Source organism: Pteropus medius, unplaced genomic scaffold, assembly GCF_902729225.1.
Source record: "Pteropus medius unplaced genomic scaffold, Ma_sr-lr_union100, whole genome shotgun sequence".
Taxonomy (NCBI): Eukaryota; Metazoa; Chordata; class Mammalia; order Chiroptera; family Pteropodidae; genus Pteropus; species Pteropus medius.
In genome coordinates, this window is record NW_024344433.1 from 2,638,663 (window position 1) to 2,661,413 (window position 22,751).

At 47.0% G+C, this 22,751-nt stretch overlaps 1 protein-coding gene across 2 annotated transcripts in view; it reads right to left on the bottom strand.

Annotated features, from left to right (window-relative positions):
- Positions 1-1,328: 1,328 nt before the first annotated feature.
- The window catches only part of ACOXL (acyl-CoA oxidase like), a 153,728-nt gene continuing 132,305 nt past the window's right edge, over positions 1,329-22,751 (bottom strand). Inside the window, exons 12-13 of one of the 2 annotated variants that reach the window (XM_039872588.1) lie at positions 19,948-20,037; positions 1,329-1,438 (exon numbers count right to left, since the gene is read on the bottom strand). In XM_039872588.1, the coding sequence (XP_039728522.1) occupies positions 19,997-20,037 (41 nt within the window). In that variant the 3' untranslated portion in view covers positions 1,329-1,438; positions 19,948-19,996. Of the gene's footprint in view, positions 1,439-5,315; positions 5,338-19,947; positions 20,038-22,751 lie in introns of those variants that run through there. The other variant, XM_039872589.1, reaches the window with a different exon arrangement.

Below are 22,751 nucleotides of genomic sequence, written 5' to 3' on the forward strand. Positions count from 1 at the left end.
CTCCTAAAAGTGAATAAGAATGAAACAAAAAAAAAGGAAAATTGGCAAAACATGTGAACAGTCACGTCACGTAAGAAGAAACACAAATGGCAAATAAGGATGTGAAAGCACGTTCAACCTTACCCATGTTAAGGAAAATGCAATTTAAAGTCAGCGAGGGATCTTTTTCTTATATTGCATTGACAAATTCAGTCTGATAGTACCAAGTGTGATACGTGTTATACAATCACATTGAGAAACAAGTTAGCGTTATCTACCGAAGTCGGACCCTGGCAAACCCCACAACATAGCGGTTTCACTCCTAGGTAATACATGCTGTTGAGGAGTGCTTATCAAACAACAGATGGCAAATCACTAATGAGTCATGAAATTAGTTTAAAGGATTGAGATCAGAATTTTTTAAACAATAAAATTTAAAAATATCAGAGAGCATTATGAGTAATAGATAAGCACTGTTTCATGGACTGTTTGCCTCATCTGTGTCTCTGGGGTGGGGTGCTCGGTGGATGTGTGGGTGTCAGTGTGACATAAAACTTATTTCTTACTCTGAGTCATGGCAACTACATTTGAAAGCCTGCAGAAACTCTCACACATATTCCCCAGAAAACGCATGCGAGATTTTTCATAAGAGCTCTGTGCTGAATACCAAAAACACAGTCCGTGTCTAGTGATACTGGAGACTAGAATGGATAAGTAAACTGGATATGCACATGGCAAAATGTAATGAGCGAGATACTGGCATTTGTCATGTTTATTTATCCTTTTTATGTTTCTATGTTCTTTCTACACATAAAAACTTGGACAAATCTTAGAAACAAAATACTGAGTGAAAAGGGGAAGCTACAGAATACCACATGCATTATGCCTGATTTATCAAGCTTAAAGTCAATGCTAAAAAATCAATAAAGACAGTCAAACACAGGGATTCTGAAGCCAGATGATCTGGGTTTGAATCCTACCCCTTCACTCGTTAGTATGTAACGTTGGGCAAAAAACTTAACCTCTGTGCCTCAGTTTCCTTATCTATGAAATGGATATAATAACCTATATCATGGAGTGTTTATGATTAAAATCCGTGAGATGTTTGGAATAGTGAACATGCAACAAAGAAGGAACGCTGTAGAAAAAAACAGAATTAGCGTGTTTTAGTTTTCAGTTGGGGAGTGAGTACGCGAGCATTAGTTTTACATGTGTGTGTATTTTTGTGCATATCAAACATTAAACATTTCAAACAAGAGTGAGCTGTGCCATGACAAGGCTCTGTGCTCTCAAACTCAACAGTAAGACACTGAGGGCCAGAGATGGTGATAGCCTGAGCAGTTACATACCTGGTTCTCAGGTTGTCGCCCCCAGACTCAGCCCAGCTTCGAAGCCAGCTAGCAAGTGGTCTTTCTTGGCACTGTTTGGTATATTGAGCCAGCAATTCCCGCACCACAACCTGTGCACAGAGTTTACCATTTGTCAGTCGGTTGTCAAAAACATTAAAAAAAAAATGCAAATGTCTTCAAATACTGCAGCCAGATGAGGTCTAGCTGCTTCTAGCAAACTCCTTGGAAGGAACCAAATATAAGACCTCATCTTTCCAGGGGCCCCCACTCCCCTATGGCAAACGAGCAGCTCTTCCCTTCTACTCTCAGTCCCTCCCCTCACAGCTTGGCCAAAGAGCTAACCACATACTGCTCCCTCTCTCCCCTGGGACCAGCCTCTAAAGCCGGTCCCAGACCAACTATGTCAGCTGACACTTCACATAAAACCAACTTGCCTTCTCTGGACCAGATAAATGTCTGGCCTGTTTTCTGTTCTGACTCTGATAGTCTCCGGTTCATTAGGCCTTTGGGGAATCACGTTAAAATGTACACGCAAAACCATCTCCATCAATCTCTTCCCTCAACAGCTTTAAAGTTACGATATGGGCCAAAAACTCCTGCGTGCTTTCCCAGGTTTGCTAAAAGAAGATGTCTGTGGCCGGCCTGGTGCAGAGAGAGGCCCCGGTGACGGCAGCAGCTGTTGAACATGTCCATGAGGCCACCTGGGCCCAGGCTGCCCATGAGCCTTTGGTGTGAGTGGCCCAGGCCACCGGCCAAGGGACCTGGAGGTGGCCCAGCCCCAACTGCCGACCCACAGAACCCCCAGGTAACAATCACATGTTGTTTTAAGCTACTAAATTCAGGGGTGGTTTGTTACACCGTGATAAATAGATTCATTCTCCTACAAAACCAACTTTAGAGTATTTTCTTCTTTGTTTCATATACATTTATGTTTTTATAGATATTGTATAAAATGTTGTATATCTTTTCAATCAACAGTATATTGTAAGGGGTGGTTTTGGTTCATATTGCTGTTGCAGATTGTTTATCTGTTTAAGGGCTGTATAACATCTTTTGGTTGGAAAAAATCATAGGCAATTAAACATTTCCATTCAGTTAGATATTTAGGCTGTTTCCAAGTTTATAGTGTCACTAATAACCGTGATATCAATATCTTCAGACAAATCACACTGTCCTCTTTTTGGTTATTACCTGGGACTAAATCCGTGAGTCCACTGAAGCCAGAGGTGGCCACACGATTTGCTTTAGGCCAGTGACACACAAGCTGGTGCAATGTTCCCAGGTGTGACTGGTCGGTCCCTCTGGGTGTCAGTCTGTGCTGGACACTGCCACGCTAATCCGTGTACAGACACAGCACTGTGAGGTCTTACACTGTCATTACATTTACTGTAAATTACTTTCCTTTTTTTTTAAAACTATTTTCTTGAATTCTTGAAATTATGCTTCTAGATAAGTTAAATCATCTATGATTTTACTTCAGGATAGTAAAGGGGGTGTCACAAAATATTTTTTTATAAAAAAGAGAGTATTGGGCCGAGTAAATTTAAGAATCACCATACTATATGGGTCAAGGGACGTGAACAGTTTTATGGTTGCTGCTATAGAAAATAAGTGTGAACATCAGAACACTTCCAGCAGTGGAAGAAATGGGGGAACTTAACTAACTTTAAATAGAATTTAAGTTAAAATGATACAGCACTCAAGTTCCATTTCACTGACACGCCACTAGGATTAGCATTTGCGTTCTTGGTTTTGACAATCAGTCAAGTTCACCACCGCTGTAACTCCAGCTCCCTCTTGTTACAAGGGCAACGTCATTCCAAGAAAAATAGCTTTTTCCTCCACAGCATTTCTTCAACAGCATTTATTGTTTCCTGATGAAGCAGAACACAGCTTCATCAAGAAGGGTCCCAACTTCCTACTGCCTGGAAGACAAGTGCCGGGAGGCCTGTCTGTCCACCTTGTGCCATCGGATGAAGTGACACCAAGCTGGGAGCTGAGGAATATTTCTTGAATGAGCGAATAAATAAACAAACCCCCTTCCTGTTTTCAACACTCACCCAACCTGTTCAACTTCCTTCAACTTCTTCACTCCTTCCACTTTTCCTAGTTAAGCGACTTAAGGTGGCAAATTAACTCACTCTAATTAGAAATAAAATTGGAATGATAAAATCATCCAGTTTTGGTGCTAAACATAAGAAAAAGGATAGATTATCGGGCCTAATATCACAAAAGCAGATTTTTTTTCCTAAATAAATAAATAAGAATAAAAAATTTTTTAAAAGCAGATTTTTTGCTCCTTTTTTTCTTTTCTTTTTGCTCCTTGCTTTTGGCATCTTTCCTCCTTTTCTAGGTCATAAGACAGGAAAACATCATATAAAAAATGAGTTTATTTTCTGCTGCGGATGTCCCCTTGGTGAAAGATTAAATGATTGGAGCCATCAGCTGCCATGGGGTTTGGGCACCACAGTCTCTAAATCCAATACTTTATTTGATAAATGACCAGAGAGAGGCAAAGGTAGGTCAGTCAGCATCTGGACGGAGAGTGTGATGAAAATGAGCTGGTTTCACCTCGTAGATGTGATCCTGAATACGTTATAATGTACTGTGCGTGTACACATACTGTATACTATACACTCTATATACATACATTTCTTTTTTTAACTTCCTATTTAAAAATAATTACAGACCCACAAAAAGTTAAAAAAATTAAAATAGCACAGAGAGGTTTTTTTTTGTCTAGTCATCACCCAGATTCCCCCAAAAGTGATCTCTTAAGTAGCAATAGCGATGATTAAAACCAGGAAATTCAATAACATGTTTATACACCAAACGTTTTAGTTATAGTAGAGATGTCATTATTTTAAAACAAACCCACTAGTAGGCCATTCCGTAAAGTGAAATATCATTTTTTTGTGATACAAGTAATTACATCTTTATCTAAGTCTGGGGTTTTCTTAAGATGATGTGTGACATCACTTCTTACAGGATGGTTTCTGTGGCTGTGGACACGGTTCTCCGGTTTTCCACAGGAATACTCTCAATCTTCCTCGCGCACTTGATCAATTCCCAGCCACCGAGCCTGGGCGCACCTGCTCCCGGGCTCTTGTGCAGAGAAATCGGGGGGCTGAGCCATGAAGACAGCTTTGTCTCTCCCTTTTTGGAAAGGCCCGCCTGTAGGCAGAGCCGGCTGGCCCACTGCCAGCACTTGGGCTCTGAGTCTGAGGCGCTGTGCAAAACGATGACATCATAACATGCATTTGTAATGAATACCACGTGCGTCGGCAACACCAATTAAGTAACATCAATAAAGTTAGTTTTCAGGTCGAATGGCTTTTCAAGGCATCTATGAGGCAATCAGCATTTCTACACATAAGTATCTCACTGATTTATGCCAGGTGCAGTGAGACCTGGGTTACTTCTAAAAGGTAGTGTCTGCTGCCAAGGCAGAAACACTTAGAACCAATTGGAATAGAAAACAGGTGTCCAAGGAAAAGCCATCAGACGTCACCCACTCTTTAACAAGGATAAGCCGTGCAGTGGGGCCATACTCAGGTTTGTGCCACGTAGGACGATGGAGTCACTCAAAATGATAGTACTCATGGCGTTGGGGTCCCAAATTACACCCTAGCAGGACTGGCCCAGCACAAAACGAAAATGCAGGGCTCATGTTCAAAAATCATTAAGGATTTCAAGATGGTGAAAGCAGAGCACTAACTGAGCAGGGACCTTCTGAGCACGAGGTCCCGTATGACTGTCCAGCTTTCACCCTGAAGCTGGGCCTGGCCTTCGGGGTCCCAGAAGGACCACCAGACACAAACCTACCTGCGTATCCTGGATTTTCATTACAGCTACATCTGGCCACCCTAGGTTTCTGAGGGCAGCTCAGGCGTCACCAGGTATAAGACGCAGTGGACACAATTCTCCACCAACCATCCTAACTTCCCGCCTCTCTTAGATGAACACCCCATCAAGGTACGGTTTCTTTCAGGAGAATCTTTAAAGATTTCTGGGTAGAGAGAGAGAGAGAGAGAGAGAGAGAGAGAGAGAGAGAGCGAGAGAGTGAGTTGAGGAGGAAGAACCACTTTAAACTAACACATAAACCAGCACAATGCTGAGTAATTGCTGGGCCTTAAACGTGGGTTTGAATTTTACACTCAGGAGATGGATGGATTCCAGGCAATGATTTAAGCTCAGCAAAAATTTATGCACTGCTCAACTGAACTTGAGAGTGGTTAGGTTTTGTTTGTTTGGTTGGTTGGTTGGTTAAATCTGGCCCAAATGTAATTTATTTCCCCAACGTCTCTTCCCAACAGAAAATAAAGTGCACCTCTGTGGTTTCTTTCCCTCATCCCACCCACATTTACAGGGCGCCTGCTGTCTATACTAAGCACAGCATGGATTAAAATGTGGCTACAGAGCTTCTGCCTCTCTGAGGCTTCCAGCCTGATAGGAGAGACAGCACAGGCACAAACTCTGCATTCGGGGACACGTCAGTGACCCGGCAGGCCCAGAGAACAGTGCGTCAAAGTAGGCCTCTTCTGTGAGGGTCAGGGGAGGTTGCTCCCTCTCCCTCCACATTTGCACACTGATCTGTCTCAAAAGACATCTCTGAACCATCAGGTGGCCGCCACCTCACGCACCTGGCCCACATCGCAGCAGGCCTCCTCCTGCCATGGCTCTCGCCCTGGGCTGTGGGGACCCAGGCGAACACAGCCCCCACCTGAGCCTGTTCTCCTTCCCCGATTCTGCTCAACCTTCTGCTCTGCCCGCAGCTACTGGGAAAGGCTTTGGCAGTCCGGGCCAAAGCAGGGCCCTGGCACCACGTGCTCCACTGCGCACTTGCTAAGCATCTACCATGTGCCCTGCATGATGACACTGGTGACAGGCGCGCGATACTGAGTGCATCTCGGTCATCCTTCGGGCTCGGGTCCAGGCCACCGCAGTAAGTCGAGTTTCGCCATAGAGTGAGTCATAACCTTTTGCTGGTAGAGGGTCTTGCCTTCAGTTTGTAAACAATGCAACAAGAAGTATGATAAAGTGAAGCCCAAAAGAATGAGATGCACCTGGACCGATAACTGCGGCCAGCACTTGGCCTGTGCCCCCCACTTAACCCTCGAAACATCCTGGTAGTCGAGGTCCTCACCCCATGAAGGACTGTGGGGGGTCAGAGAGAGCAGGAAGTGTCCTAGGCAGGTGCATGCCGAGTGGGGACTGAGCCTAGTGTCCAGTGTCTGGGCCCCAGAGGTGTGTCTGGTGTGGGATGAGATGGTGAACACGCTGACCAGGGAGCCTGGAGTCAAAGGGGCAATCAGCTACAACAGGAATCAGCCTCCAGTGAGCACCCCTGAGTGCCGAGTGCCTCACAGAGTAGTGACAGCTGTCCTAGGGGCATGATGGTGCCGCAGTGCAACTCAGGGCAGATCCAGGGAGCCCAGGCCCAGGGTCTCACAGGTCCTCCCTGTGGGGGACCCGTGCCCTTGCTGGCCTCTGCGCTTCTTTGCAACTCTTCTAGTGACAGCTCTGGAATGAGGACTCCCTGTCACTAGAGGTTGGCAGACAAACTCCCCTCTCTCCCCATCCCTCAAAGGGAAGATGCCAGCCTCCTCATCAGCTTCTGGGCACGAAGTCTCAGGTAAGCAGGCTGCACCCAAAGGGCGGCACCTGCCTGATGCCAGGCTCTGTGTTCGACCAACCCCTACCCGCAGTGAGGACATGCTTCCTGCCCTCTCCCAACTGTATGTGTACCCCCAACCTGAAAAGCTGGGATTCTAAGAAGCCTGAGCCACATTCCAAAGGCAACAGTCTGGAGGGCAGTCTGTGCTTGCCAGGGTCCCCAGCCTACTGCACTCCAAGATCTCAGGCCTGCTGCCAAGACACTGGTCAGGCACCCGTGGTCCATGAACCCCATTCGGCTGGTATAGGGAGCCTGGGAGTGAGAACTGACCCCCACCCCTTCTCCACCACACACCAACGATGCATCAGCCATGTGTAACCAGTTCAGAAGCACCCCTGCCCTACAGAACAGCCACCACCCCACGCCCCACATAAACTTCTTTCTGGCCCACGCCTTCCTTCCCCAGAGGTGGAAAAATCCCACTACCCACCCCCAGCCTCCATGCAGGTAGGACGTCAACAAGCAGCACAGTCCTGGCCATGGGGCCTGGAGGAATCCAGCTGGGCTCTGGGGAGACTCCCACATAAGGCATCGAAGAGTCACCCCAGAACCACGCCAGCATCACAGAGTTGAATGTGGGAAAGAGGCCAGGGCCGTGGGACAGGTCCTCAGTCAGGCCTGGGGTCACTGTGGGGGACAATTTGTATTCTTATGGTTGGGATTCTGCAGCCACGGTGTCCTGACTGGTAACCCCACCAGCAACTGGGTCCACGCTCAAGTCCCAGGAGCTCGTTCGTCACTTTCCCCGGTGCAGGGCTGCTGCTGTTGGCCTAGGTTTCTCACGTCCTGCCCCCACCCCTACATCTCCCCCTTCTAGAAGTTTCTCTGCAGTGCATGCTCGTGAGTCAGGCCTCTCCTGAAGCCCAAGTCCTAACAACAATGCCAGCCAAGTATCCACTGTCATTGGACTAGATATGCCTTGTGCAAAATAAAAGGCAACAAGGAGAATGTTAAAAAAGAGAATCATATGAAGTTTTCCATGACTTAGCTAAGGTACAAACCCCTTCTGAAGGAAAAAAGATCCCTCTCACCCCCAGGGCTGACTTGAGTTGTTTCAAATTATAATGTCCTTAAATATGTGTAAACATGAAACTAGATATGAACACCTTATGTTTATAGGTCTTCTTCAACTGTAAACTGTGGAGTCGAATACAAGCCGAGCTTCAAAACCAATGAGATTCAAATCAACGGCTCCCCTGGCTGTTCCTTTGGGTGGGTTCTGCTCTCGCCTCTGAGGGCTGAGGGAGGGACCTTGTCTTCTGGTCCCCAAGTGCCCGTGAAACCTTCACCTGGCTGCACACCCTGCATCGCTCGGCCTTTACTTGGCACAGACACATGATACTAGTCATAGAAACGCAACATCCCTTCTTTCCTGGTTGTTCCTGATGACCGAGGGGGTGTTATTTAGTGCCAATGGGCTTATAAATACAGACCCCAGGGCTGGAACCCCACGGTTATATGGCTGTCATCCAGATAACCTGCATAACTCAGATGATTTCTGTTTAGATTATCATCAAAATTAAAGCAAACAATTAACACATTCCTGCCAAGAACACATAGATCCCAATTTAGAAAACAATGCCAGAGTCCGTCTCGCTGTACAGAAACTGAAGACATCACTTTGGGGCACAGAGGAGTAAAGATACACAGCCTGGCCCAGGTCCAGAAGGCTCCCTTTCTGCAGCAAACGCTCACGTAGGGTCCATGAGGAGACCTTTCAATGTTTAGATGCTGCCACCTGGTTTTGAAAACAATGCCAGCATTGTGTGTCAGAAAAAGAAAAATAGAATGTCTATTCAAACTACCGCGGTCAGCTTTTCGTGCAGTATCCCGAAGTCCCTCCAAGTCCCTAAATGATCACATTTCGTCAATGTTTCGGATCAATCCTGTCCCCGAAGCAGATCTTAAAGCTTCCTTCTCCACTCTATTGCCAGTGCCACCACCCTAGGCTGATAGTCGGTCCCCAGCCCAGTCCTGCTGCTCCATCCCAGTCCCCAGGCAGGCCTCTTGGGGTCTCTCCACACAGCTCCCCTAGTTTTCCTGCCCTCGCTGGTAGTGTGTAACTCCCCACTGGTCTTGGGGCAGACCCCTGGAACCACCTGCTCTTGACTCTGCCCTCCCTCACTCTCTCGGAAGGGGCATCTTCCCCATATACAGAGCTGTCAGTCACAGCCCATCACCCCACCCCATACGAGCTGCACCTCACGCCTGGCTGTAGCCATCAGCGCTCAGCCCCTTAGAGCTGGTGCCCCGAGGCCCCGCCACACCGCTAACCCAGCCTGGCCCTCCCCTTCCAGGGCCATCTGCACTTTTCTCCTCCCGGCCTCTTGGCATCCCCACCTGCTGACCACTGGGCTCCCCTGCAACCAGGAGTTCTGCCTGATGAGGAGGTTCTTTCAGGGTCACCAAGTAGTTCCCTGCAGGAGCAAAGGGTCCAGTCCTCACCCAACACACCAGCCCCAGGGCCCCATTCCAGCACCTGAGTCCCGCTTGTCCAAAGAAGAATCTGGAATCCTCCCCAGTGGTGGGGGTGGGGAGAACACCAGGGCTGGAGGGAGAGGAGTGTGTGTGTGCATCTGCATGCATGTGGGTATGAGTGCATGTGTGTTGTGTGGGCATGTGTGTATATGTATGTGTGTCATGTGCTGCATGCATTGTGTACACATGTGTCATGCATGTGTGCATACATGTGTGTCGTGTGTGCATGTGTGTGTGTGTGTAGTGTGTGCATGCATGTGTGAGAACACGTGAGCTGCATTGGCCTTTGTTTTCTCTCGAGGCCTTCCTTTTTCTGTCAAACTTCATTCCTTCTCTTCCCTCTCACACATTTTTCATTTAAAAGACAGACTTTTTAAAATGGTTTTAAATATACTTGATCTGAAAAATTCAAGCCACACGAAATGGTCTTAAAGAAAAAATAAAAGGCTCCTGCCCAACCCTGTACCTCCTGGACCTCCCTCCAAAAAAACCGTTCTTAAGCAGTGCGTGTTCTGCTGGAAGGGGAAGCGCCCAGCGCCGAGGCCAAGCAGACTCCTGTGTCGTGTTCCAGTTGGCTTCAGATTCGGACCATGTTTTTCCTGAGCAGTTTTGTTTTTCCTGGAGTCTCCATGGACTTCTCCCTCTTGTTTCAAGAAGAAACATGCCTTTTCCATCACATCACTAAGAACTTCCGGCTTCTTAATCTTTCTATTTTGAACCAAAATCACTTCCTTCCCCAAGTCCTCCTTCCAAAGCCTCTGACTTCCTGTTCCAGCTTCACCAATCGTGTCCCGGGTCCCCCACACCTCTGCTACCCAGGCATTTCTTGACACGTTCTCTTCTCGGGTTAGCTCCTGAAAGCATACATGTCTTCTGACTCTCAATTACTTTTATGCTTTCATGCAGTTCATCTGCAAGTATTATTTTTCAGGAAGTGCATGGCAGGTAACCTTATTCACCATTTGATGGTCTCTAAGTCTTTGTTTTTCCAGATATTTGCACAGCTATGAAATTTTGCATTCAAGGTAACCTTCTTCAGTGAATTCTGAATTCATTGTTCCAGTTTAATCCAGGCCCTTGCCACGCAAAGCTTGGTCCACAGACAGCAGCCTCAGTATCACCTAGGCACTTGCTAGAAATGCAGAGTCCCAGACCCACCTTGGAACCCAAACGTGATCCAGACGCCCAGGGACATGGTGTGCTGACGTGGAGAGTGTTGTTCTGGCCTACACGCTGAGGTCAGTGTGACCCTCTTCTCTTGGTCAGTAACCCGATGTCTTCCAGCCTGAGGTCTGGGGCCTTGCTTTGCCCTTACTTGGTGATCTGACACTTGCCAGGCTGCCCTCGGCTGTCACCTTTTCCATCAGGTCCTGCTAATTCACCACTTGGCCTTTCCTTAGATCTGGGAAACGTCCTTTTGCTTTCTCTGTATCCTTGCTCCCTCCTTAGGGGACATTACAGATTTTAAGATTGACTATCCATATATCTCTTAGCCTTTTATTTCCCTTTATTTGGTTTTTCTGATCTTCAGTCTGAGAAGTTTTCTCAAATTTATCCTTCAACCCTCATATCGGATTTTTAAAATTTTGTGAATGTACACTCTTAACATGCGATAGTTCCCTGCAGTGGTTGGTGACTAGGGCTTAACAAAACATGGTACCAAATGCTCATTTTTCATGGCGGGCTGTCCCCGCTTTCTGAATGCCCTGTCGTCACATATCTCCAGGGACTCTGACTAGTTTTTGCTTCTCTGTTTTGTTTCCAGTAGTTCTATTTGTTCATCTTGCTCCTCTTTTTCATGTTGTCGATTTTCCTTAAGCGTCTGGTCATCCCTAGTAGATAGTATTGTGAAACTGCTGCCGTTTGCTTAGGTGTGCCGATGGCATCGTGCTTAGGTAAGCAACATCTTATTTCAGACAATGCATGTTGAAATTTTTAGGATGATATGTGCTATATCAAGTTTACTTTGAAATGATTACACACTGAGAGACAGAGAGAAAGGGAATAAGAAAGAGAACATTTACATATGGGGAAGTATTAACACTTGAAAGTGGAGAATATTCTCAAGTGGTATTGTATTAGACTTTCCATTTTTCTCTTAAAACTTGTGTTTAAAATTTTCCATAGTAAAAGTTGGAAAAGAAAAACAAAACAAAAATCTGTGAATATTCTGGGGAAAATACCCCTGGGGCCTGAACCCCCTGAGGAAGCAGCTTCTCGTAGGAAACCAGACCCCTGGGGGTCCTTGGCAGATCAGGCTGAGGGCCACTGCATTGTGCGGGCCCCTCTGCCTGTAGAGTGATGCACGGCCTCTGGCTGACCTCCTTCAGGAAAGGTGCACGAGGAGTCAAGGAAGCACCTGTCCTGGTGATGATGGGATTTCATGGGTGTGGGCAGCTACTGGATTTGGCGGAGGGTGCCATTAAATCTCACCAAGGGCCCTGGCCCTGCCCCTGCCCTGGGACGATAATGAAAGGGTCAGAAGACCATCCTTGCTGCTGAAAAGGAACTGTGTGGAGCCTGCAGAGCACGCGCCTGCCCTGCCCACACTTCCTCCACCCAGAACAGCAGCCCAGCACCCTCACCATCACCTCTCACCTCAGGCAGAGGGCTGGGAGCACTGCAGTTCATGCCGGAAGCTGTGAAACTCACAGTCCCCTGGAAGCCCTCCACCTCGGTAAGTGGGGTCAAAGCAGAACCAGCCCAGAGAGGGGATGCCTCCCCAGGGCAGGTAGCTTCCAGCACTCAAGTGGGCGGCCAGCTGACCATGCAGGCAGCCAGCACCACCTTCCTGTCACCTGAAAGCTCTGGGGACAAAGTGAGGCGTGGCAACGGATAAGCCTCCTGTTAGGGGGCATCGACAGGGAGAGCAGGCTGCTGACCTCCGGCCCCCACACAGCTAATGTACTCAGGGTTTGGGCTCTCACCCCAGGAGATGAGGCCCTCCCTGAGCAGGCTAGCCGGTTTCCTTCCCAGGAGGTTTCTGGAGCTGAGCAAGCACCCTGAGTGGGAGGCCAGACGTCCTGCTGATCCCAGATCTTCACAGAAACGCCTGCTCATCCCTGGGGCCCAGCGCCCCTCCAGAGACAGCCACGAGAAATGGCTCCCACCTCAGCCATGTCCACGGGTTGATCCAACAAGCCCATCGCATCGGCTTTCCATTCCCCAGAAATCTATCACATTCCTCCTGGTCCTCGGTGGCCCCTGTCCCACCAGCAGGGACTCTGCAGGCTCTTCTATTCTCTCTTGCAGTGACTTCGTAGGATGTGAGGACCAAGGAGCAGCATGGCGTTTGCCATCATGCTGAACCAGAAGCCCTCCCCTGGTTCCTGGCTCTGTGGTTTGCGCCGCAGGGTCTGAGCGCCCTCTTCTCTCCTCATCCTGCCACTGCCCCTCTTCTCAGCAGTAGGTCGGGAAGGGCACCTGGCTCACCTAATGGCACCATTGCAGGCACGTCAACACAGCAGGCCTGAGGTGCTGTTCTCGGTAAGGCCTGCTTGCAAGGACAGCCCTTGGTGGCACCTGGGAACTTGGATGTGGGGACAGTACCCACCCTCCCTGACTGATCGGCGTGGCTCATTATTTCCCTGCTATTTGTGCAAACAGTGTGGTTTATGCCACCACCTGCTTTCCTTCTAGAAGTCTGGGACCTTGTCTGCAAGGCAGAGGGTGCCTGCATGACCAGCCCTGATAAAAGCCTTCAAGCCGCGTCTCCAGTGAGCTTCCTGGGTAAACACATGTTGTCATCCTCCACTGCTGGCGTCAATCTTGTCTCTTGTAACTCCGCTAGGAGGGCATCTCTGAAGCTCACTCCTGGTGGCCTTCAAACTCTGCTCCTCTGCCTTGTCCTCCTGTGTTTTGTCCTTTTGCTGCAACAAACCGTAACCACGAGTATGATGACATGCTGAGCAGGGAACTGTCAGGCCTGGGATGGTCTCGGGACACACCACTTCTGAAGTGTTTCTGGCTCTTGAAACACTTCCATTGCAGCTTGTACTATTTGTCCAGCTCGTGTCTGTAAAATGTCTGTCTGGACAATTGGCCAAAGGAGGTCTACACAACCTGCTCTGAGGCCTTGTGATCTTCCTCCTGGCCAACTGGCAAACTGGATCGTCCCTGGTCTCCTGCTCCATCCTCAGCCTGGGCCCAGAAGCCCACGTGTGGGCCACTCACTGCACAGAGGCTCTGCCTGCCCTCGTGAGCTGGCACGCATTCCCTGAGCAGCGGCCCAGCAGCCCTGCATGGCTCCCTTTACAGGACAAACAGCACGTGGGCCCTGTCCCTCCCAGTGCTTCTCTGTCAGTCCCCAGTTAGAAACTGTGACCACTCCCATGTCTAAATGAAACAGCCCTTGCGGTGCCCACAAGAGAAAGCGTGCAACTGGAGCTATGAGTCAGGCTTCAGGGCCCAGCGAGGCTGAGCTGCACGCTTGGGTTTAAAACATGTGCCCTGAGAGAAAGCTGCTGAAACATCTCACACACTTGGATCGCCAGCCAAGAGGGGGAAGTCTAAATTACTGAATATTCTTAACCAGCGGGGTTTGTTTGTTTGTTTGTCTTTACAACATTTAAGTAGGAAGGACACAAGAGAACAGGAAATTTTTTATCTAGCCCAAATTAAATGGCAATTCTTAAACAATCCCCCCAAGTCATTCACTTTACTATTAGCTTTCTCTAAAAGTTAAAATCACAAGTGGGCAGGAGAGCGTTGTCACTGAGTACCACTTTGGTTTTCAGTGGACTAAACTATTTATCTGAATAGCAGTCTAAACATTTCTACGCTACTCTTTAAGCTAGCAATTTTTCATTATAAAAAATTCTTATTATAAAAATATTATTTCAACATAATTTTTTTCATCCATCCAGAGCCCTTATAACATAGAGATAACTCTACCTAATAGTTTGATATATTTCCTTCTAAACTTATCCAGGCATAGGTTTATATTTGTTTTCTTTTTCCTAATTGCAATTGTTAAGAAATGATTCAGAGGTCCCATACACCCTTTACCCAGTTTCCCCCAAGAGTAATACCTTGCAAAACTATAGTGTGATAGCGCAACCAGGAAAATGACATTGGTATATCCCACAGATCTTACTCAGTCTTCTCCAGTTTCAGGTGTGTGTGCGTGCGTGGCGTGCGTGCGTGTGTGTGTGTGTGTGTGTGTGTGTCTTTACTTCTGTGCAATGCACAGGTCCCATTCTCAGACCTCTGGCTGCCATTTCATGACCACCCCCTCTTTCCTTCCTCCCTTCCTCCTGGCAGTGTTCATCTGATCTCCAGTTCTACATTTCTGCCGCTTCTCGAATATTATATACATGGAATCCTCCAGTATGGGCCCTGCTAGGATTGGTTTCTTTCACTCAGCATCCACATTGTTGTATCGGGGTTGTTTGCCTTTTCGTTGCCGAATGGTATTCCATGGCGTGGACACACCACCTTTTGTTTATCCATCATCCATGGAAGGACGGCAAGGTCATTGCCAGTTGGGGGCTGCTGTGAATAACGTGGCTGTGAATATTTGCATGCAGTCATGTGGACACAGTTTTCATTTCTCTCAGAGCAGATGCCCAAGGGTATGACTGCTAGGTTTTAAGGTAAACATGTGTTCAGTTTTTTAAGAAACTACCGCTTTTTTCTAGAATGGCTGTAACTTTTTACACCCACTAGTGGTATATGAGTGATGTAGTCTCTGCTTCCTTGCCAACATTACAAAAATGTGATTAATATTTTTTAAATTTTAGCATTTGGGTGGGTGTATAGTGGTGTCTCACTGTGGCTTTAATTTGCAGTTTCCTGGTGGCTGGTGACATCGAGCATCTTCTCATATTTCTTTGTGCCATTGGTACTTCCTCTTCAGTGACGTTTCTGGTTGTGTCTTGCCTATTTTATATTAGATTGTTTCTTTCTTACCGTTGAGTTTTGAGAGTTCTTTATACATCCCAAACCCTGGTTTATCAATTTTTTCTTTTATGGATTGTCTAAGAATTTTTCCTTGTCCTAGCTCTTGAAGATTTCTCTCCTAAGTTTTTCTCTAAGTTTTCACATTTAAGTTAGCAATTCATTTGAATTAAATTTTTATAAGGTCTCAGCATTAAGTTTACTGTCTATGGATGCTCAGCGATGCCAGAATTAGATTTCAAAAAGGCTCTCATTTCTCCAACAAATTACTCAGGCAACTCTGCAAAAATCAGCAGGGCATATTTGCATGGACCCACTTCTGGGTTCTCCATTCCACTCCATATACCCATGTGTCACTTCCCCCACCAAGACACACTGTATTGATTACTGTATCTATATAATGAGGCTGACCATCAGAAAGAGTGACTATCCCACTTTATTCTTCTTTCTCAAAATTGTTTTTAGCTATTCTGGGTCCAATGCCTCTTCATATCAATTATTTTCCAGCTCTCTTGAGATATAATTGACATAGAACAATGGGAAAGTTTAAGGTATATGATGTGATGATGTGATGAACATATATGTTGAAAGTGATCACCACAATGCTGGCGAATGCCTGTGTCACCTAACACAGTTACTGAATGTGATGAGACTGTGAAATCCACTCTCAGCAACTTTCTGTATTATACACTTAGCAAGTACGTAATTCAGTATCGTCAGCTACAGTCGCCATGCTGTACACTAGATCCCCAGTGGCTGTGGCTATAATATCATCTTTTAACTGGAACTTTGTACCTTCTGACCAAAGTCCCCCCAGGCCCCTGACAATCACCGTTCTCCTCTCTGTCTCCATTAGCTCTGTTTTTTCACATTCCACATATAAGTAACACCGCACAGTAGCTGTCTCTCTCCTGTTGGCTTGTTTCACTTAGAACAGTGCACTCAAAGTCCATCCATGTTGTTGTCAAAGACAGAACAGTCTTCGTTTTTACTGCTGAGCACTATTCTGCTACACTAAATATATATCACACCTTCTTTATCTATTCATGTGTCCTTGGATACTCAGGTTGCTTCCATGTCTTGGCTATTGTGAGTAATGCTGTAATGAACATGGGGGTGCAGATATCTCTTTGGGATCCTGACTGAATTTCTTTTGGATAAATACCCAGAAGTGGAATTGCTGTAACATATGGTAGTTATGTCTATTTTTTTAAAGACCCTCCACACTGAATTCCACAAGGCTGCACCAATTTACATGCCCACCAACCATGCCTGAGGACTCCCTTTTCCCTACATCCTTGCCAGCACTTGTTATCTGTTGTCTTCTTAATAATGGCCATTCCATCCTGTAAGAGGTGATATCTCACTATGGTTTTGATTTGCATGTGCACTTAGCATAATCTAGTGGTGCTGATGTTTTATCGCTTGAGTGATGTGTAGAAACCTGACTTCCACTTAGGGTTTTTACTTTCCCTTTTTTAAGAAATATAATTGTCTGAAGTATTCCCTCTACACATTGAGAATTGTACCACAAGGAGTTATGATTATGGCTTCAAACACCAAATATAATTTTTAAAACTCATGACAAGAAGAACATGATATTCACCCCTATTTCGTATGTTCCAATGTTTTGGTTTTTTAGAAGTGCCAAGCCTTCCCTCCTCATCCGTTTCTTTTCTTTCAAGGGAACCGCCATTAGCCATTCATTCTTTAAGAGCAGACTGGCTAGCAACGGATTCTGAGTTTCCCTTAATTTGGTACCTTTATCTTCCTTTCACCCTGGAAATAACCTTCCACTGGATATAGAATTTGCAATTGGCTATTCTTTTTGTACAGTACTTGAAACTGTGTAGATTTCTTTTGGCCTCCCTGGTTTCGGACAAGAAATATGCCGTCATTTGAGTTGGTGTTCTAAAAGTAATGCACCATTTCTCCATCTGCTTTTAGGGTATTTTCCTTGCCTTCGGCTTTCAGAAGTTTAATTATGACGCATCTCGTGGTGAATTTCTTTGAGTTTATTTTATTTGGGATTCACTCGGCACCTTGAACTTTCAGTTTCCTATCTTTCAATGTGTTTGGGAAATTTTCAAGCATTATTTCCCTGACTCCTGTTCATCCTCACCTGCATTCTCTCCTTCTGACACTCAGCTACAAATGCTCTTGGTATTGTCGTCTGGTCCCTGAGAACGCTCGTTCTCAACCACTCTGTTCAAATGGGCTAAATTCTATTGCTCTGTCCTCAATTTTACAGATTATTCTCTACAATCACCATTCTCCAATCACTATCATTCTGCAAATTTGCTGTTTCAGTTACTGTATTTTCCAATTCTATAATTTCCATCTGGTCCCTTTTTATTTCTCCTATCTTTGCTGAACTGTTGCATTGTTTTTATTTGTTTCAAGAGTATTTATAACTACCTTTGAAGGGTTTTTATGATGAGCACTGTAAAGTCTTCGTCAGACAATTCCAACATCTGATTCTTCTCAGTGTTGTCACCTATGATTTCTCATTCAGGTTGGTTCTTGGTATAATGGGTGATTTTTTTATTGTACCCAGGGTGTTGGGTGTTGTACTACAAGATCATATTTAATCCTGAGCACAGATCTGGGTGCACTAGCACCATTCTGGCAGAAGCAGTGCACAGCCTCATACTGCCTGCTACAGACAGCAGGGTGGAGCTTCAGCTTCCCTTGGTCTTGCTAATACCAGGGAGCGGGTAGAAGCAGAGTGCCAGCTGCCACGTTTCTTGTCACCCCTCCTACTTCAGTGATGCTGGGTGAGACCGAGGTTGAGCTTCCCACAGGCTCCCACCGAAACTAGGGTAGGGAGTAGAGCACTAACCACCCCACTCATTCCACCACAGATGCCATGTGTGGCCGGGGGCTCAGTGCCCACTGGGCCCCCTTGGTATGGGAGTGAAAGGGTGGGGATAAAAGGAGTCCAAGTGCCCACCAGCCCTTCTTCATTCTGAGTTTGATGCTTGTTGCCGTGTGGGTGTGTGGCTTCAGCTCCTCACTGGGCCCACTGGCTCCTGGGATGGGGGTGTGAGTGGGGTCCAGTCCTGACTCACGCATCCTGGTTTAGTCTAGTTGATGGTGGGTGGCAGGTAGTAAGGGTTCCACTACCCCCTGAACCCTGCTGACACTGGGGCGAGGGAGGGATAGAAGCACACTGGTGATTGGCTCCACCACACCCCACATCACCAAGCCTGTGGCTGCTGGCAGAGGTGAAGCCTGAGCTTGCCGATGGGTCCTGCTGCCATGACCCTGATGGGAGAGTGTGACTCCACTTGCCCCCACCAGGCAGGGGTTGGAAGGTGAACTCCCCACACAGACCCGAGACTCCCTGCAGGTGGGGGAAGGGTCGCCACAGCTGCTGACTGCTTCAGTAGGCTTCCTCAGATTGGAGGTCAGGGAAAGACCAGCTTCTGCTGAGCCTCTGCTGAAATTGTTGGGTGTGTGTATGTGTGTGTCTGATATAGAGTGAGAACGGCCCGAAGGGTTTTCTATTGTCCGACCGCCCTCTTCCCTGTCCTTCCACCAGGGAACAGGCTTTTCTGGAGCACATCTCATCCATGCCCGCTGGAGATTCAGGGCCTACATGCCCGTCCAGGACTTATGGGAGGCGACAAGGAAATCCAGAGAACCAACTGTCGTGTCCTCCCTCTGTGTGGCCAGCCTCCTTCTTCTCCCTTTCAGAATCTTCCTCTGCTTGTTTATTGTTATATCCGGGATGTTTAATTGCTAAGGGGTGGTCCCTGGGAGAAATGGGGCTACTCCATCTAGCAAAACCTGAAGTCCCCATTCTCTGTTTTTAAAAACACCAAATTGCGATCACATTTTATACACAATTTTGTATCATTTTCACTTACCACATCATAAGTTTTTGGTTTCTGTAATAAACCCTTTGTAAATACAATTTTAAAGGCAATATAATTTCCCACCGAGTGGCCAGAACATGATTTACATGATCATTTTCCTGCCGTTGGAAATTTAGATTCCAATATTATTGCTATAATAAACAAGATACTAATGAAAACACCTGTGCCTTCCAGTTTCTCTGTGTTTAGGGCGGTCACTTCCGACGGCATCTCAGAGGAGAATCCCACCTGGCCCGTAGCAAACCAGGTGGGATTCTCCTCTGAGACACTGGGCTCCGACACACCCGTAAACACCAGCCAACGTGACAGAGAAAAGAAGGAGGTGCCGCAGGGGCTCTCGCGCGTGTTTCTCCGATCACTGGTGAGGTGGATCCACTGCCCCCTATGCAAAGTGGCTTCTCACGCCTTCTGCCTGTTCATCTTCTTGGCCTTGGTTAGCTTTCCTAGCAGAAGAATCTGACTCAGTAAGTACAAGTAGCTTTCTTAGCCCAAAAAGATATAATTTGATGAGGAGAGAAGTAATTTAATCCCTGTTCAAATATCAAGTGCCTGACAGAAGAACATTTGCTAATTAAATGAAGGCATCAGATAAAGATAAAACACGTGAAAGGCTTCAGATTTCTGGATAACTCTTGATCTTGAAAATCATGCTGCTTAAGAAGAATCAACATTTCCTGAGTCTTACCTGAAGCATGACAACATTGTCACCTTCAAAAGTTACAAACACATCTGTGTCACATTTTAAGCCTGAGATTCGATTTTCCATCATGTAACCCTGTTGCAAAGAGAGAGGGAGAGAGAAGAAACACATTTTAAATTTGTAATTCCATTATTATAAAGAACTAACAGTTTCTTTGAAATTTAAAAAAATACAGAGCATTGAAAAGGAGAAAAATCACTTATTTCTCTCACTCAGAACAGCCATTCCCAGGGTTCTGATCTATCACAGGGGCTTTTAGCGCATAAATATTATTTTGGGTGTTGCCTTCATGAGTAGTAAACACATCTGAACAAAGTCGCATCATATTTTTCCAAAATATTTCAACAAAGTATGCTGATTTTTCCTCTCTCTTTTCCAAAGCTTACGAATTTCAATAAATGTCAAGGTATTAGCGATTCCACATACATTATACAGGAGAAGCATGCCTCTCTTCCCCCCAACCTTTCAAAATAAGCAAATACACCTACAAATCTTGGGACACGACACGAAAATCCCAACTTGCCACTCTGCCTCTTAAACCATTAACTGCATCACAAATTGACACTCCAACTTCTAGTGGGTTTTTTCTTTCTCTTTTTTCACTTCCTAGAATACTTTATTAAATGGCTGGAGCCTGCTGCTCACTTTCAAAGTGTCAATAGAGTTTCTGGACACAAATGGGAAAAATTGGCTGCTCAGGAGAGAGTCGATCAGCCCCCACCACCATGGAGAGAGCGAGCCGGCCTGTGCGTGGCCTCAGGTCCTCCCCCACATTTCTTCCAGAACCTGTTTTCCCCATAAGAGCCCCACAATCTTCCCTACTCTCAAAATCCGCTGCCCCAAAGCCACCCTGCTCAGAAAGTCATGTCGGAGGCCGCTGCCACATTAGTGCTCCCAGGAGCATCTGCTTTGAGACTTCAGCTCTGCTTAGGGCATGGCAAGATGCTTTCAAGCCACTGAGCTACAGAAGGTCCCGCAGTGCTCCTGCAGGCAGTCACACACTCCAATCTCCAGGGACCTGTAATGCTCTGGGGCACTGGAGTCACAGAAGCCAGTACTTCCAGCAGAGCCCTGAAGCCCTGTGCACCAGCACTTCCCAGTCCAGTGATGCCACACTTTCCCTGTCCCCCCAGTACCTGGGCAGTCCAGGCAGGAGACTGGACAGTGTTCTGTGCCATTTACAGAAGCCACGTTGTCCTCACACACCCACAGGAACCCTGAATTATTCTCCTAACAGTGAGCGGACCGCACCTATAGGTAAATGAGTAGGTCGAGTCTCCCCATAACCACAGGGTCCAAGCCTCCCCACAGGCCAACCATGAGAAATTTGGTTCCATCTGAATGTGACCTGCCTCTAGGTGTCTCCCCGCAGGGCTTGTGCATTCAGCATCGTCATTCTGCCATACGTCCGTCGAGTGTCCACCACCAGAAGCCGCGCCATCAGGGCCTTAAAATGACCAGGCAGATGGTCTACTGCAGGGGCATCAGTCAGGACATGACACCACAGCCTCGCAGACCATAGGCCTAGAGTTCTGTGGACACAGCATGTGTTCTCTCCTCTCCGTCCTCTGAGCGCATTGTAACTGCATTCCCTTCTGGCTGGGGACACACTCAGCTCTGGGCTCTCCCTCTGGTGTGGTGACTGTCCTGAGGACTCCTTGGGCCTTGATGGAGCTGCAGGGCCCAGCGTGAAGGCGACTTACACAAATCCATGGAGAGGAAACCCATAGGCCAAGCTCATGCAAGGCCAGCACGTCAATGTCCTGACCCTGTTGGGGGCCTACCTGTAACCTGATTTCCTCAGAGCAGGCAGAGGGCCCTGTCCTTATAAAAAGCTAAGTCCCGGGGACCTCTGGGCTGACCTGTTTCAAACTTGCTGGGTTTGAAAAGTCCCAGGCATAGCGTCCTGTGCGAATGTGTGTGCGAGTCCGGGGAAAGACACGCGACACAGGGAAGTTACTGTCTGGGGACCGGCAACCATCTTCTCAAGGGACTTGAATTCTAAATTTGTGGCCCCTAATTCTTTGGGGACAATTGATTATCGAGAGGGTGTTTATATGTGTTTTGAGGTTAGTTTCCAATTAAAAATAAACTTTAGTAATTACTAAAAGCAATACATAAGTATTGTAAGATTAACAAATCAGAAAATAAAGAATAACTCAAAGAAAAAAGATAAAAAGTCATCTATAATCTCATTTCGTGGAGGTAAAACGGTGACTGAGAGAGAAAGACCAGGAGGAAAAGGCTTGGAGTAGGGACTGGGGGTTGTGAGGACAGGGGTGGTGTTGGGCGAGGCAAGCAAGGACTTCCAGAAACAACGGAGCAGGGCCAGGCAAAGGGGGCCACTGAGTGTCCTGGGGGAGGAGGCAGCAGCTGAGCATGGGAGGTCTGTGCACCATGACACCTCGCTGGGGAGTGGACCGAACGGTCACCCTGTGTATCACTGCTGGCAGTCTCTCCATTGAAGGGCCTGGACACGTGGCCCTCAGTGTATCTCAAGTTAGAACTAAACACTTACTTTAGGAAGGCCTTTGAAAACATTACAGAGTGTGTATGAGTGTGTGTGAGAGTGTGTGTGAGTATGAGTGTGAGTGGGGGTGTGTGCATGAGTGTGTGAGTGTGCACGTGCAGTGCGAGAATGTGAGTATGCGCACACATACGTGTGTACAAGTGTGTGTGTGTGTGCACGCACGCTCATGTATGACGTGTTCTCTCAAATCTTGCTAGCTCACAACCAGCAATAAATCAGTAAGGACTGCCCCTCCGATGTGACAGGCCCTCGAGCGGCA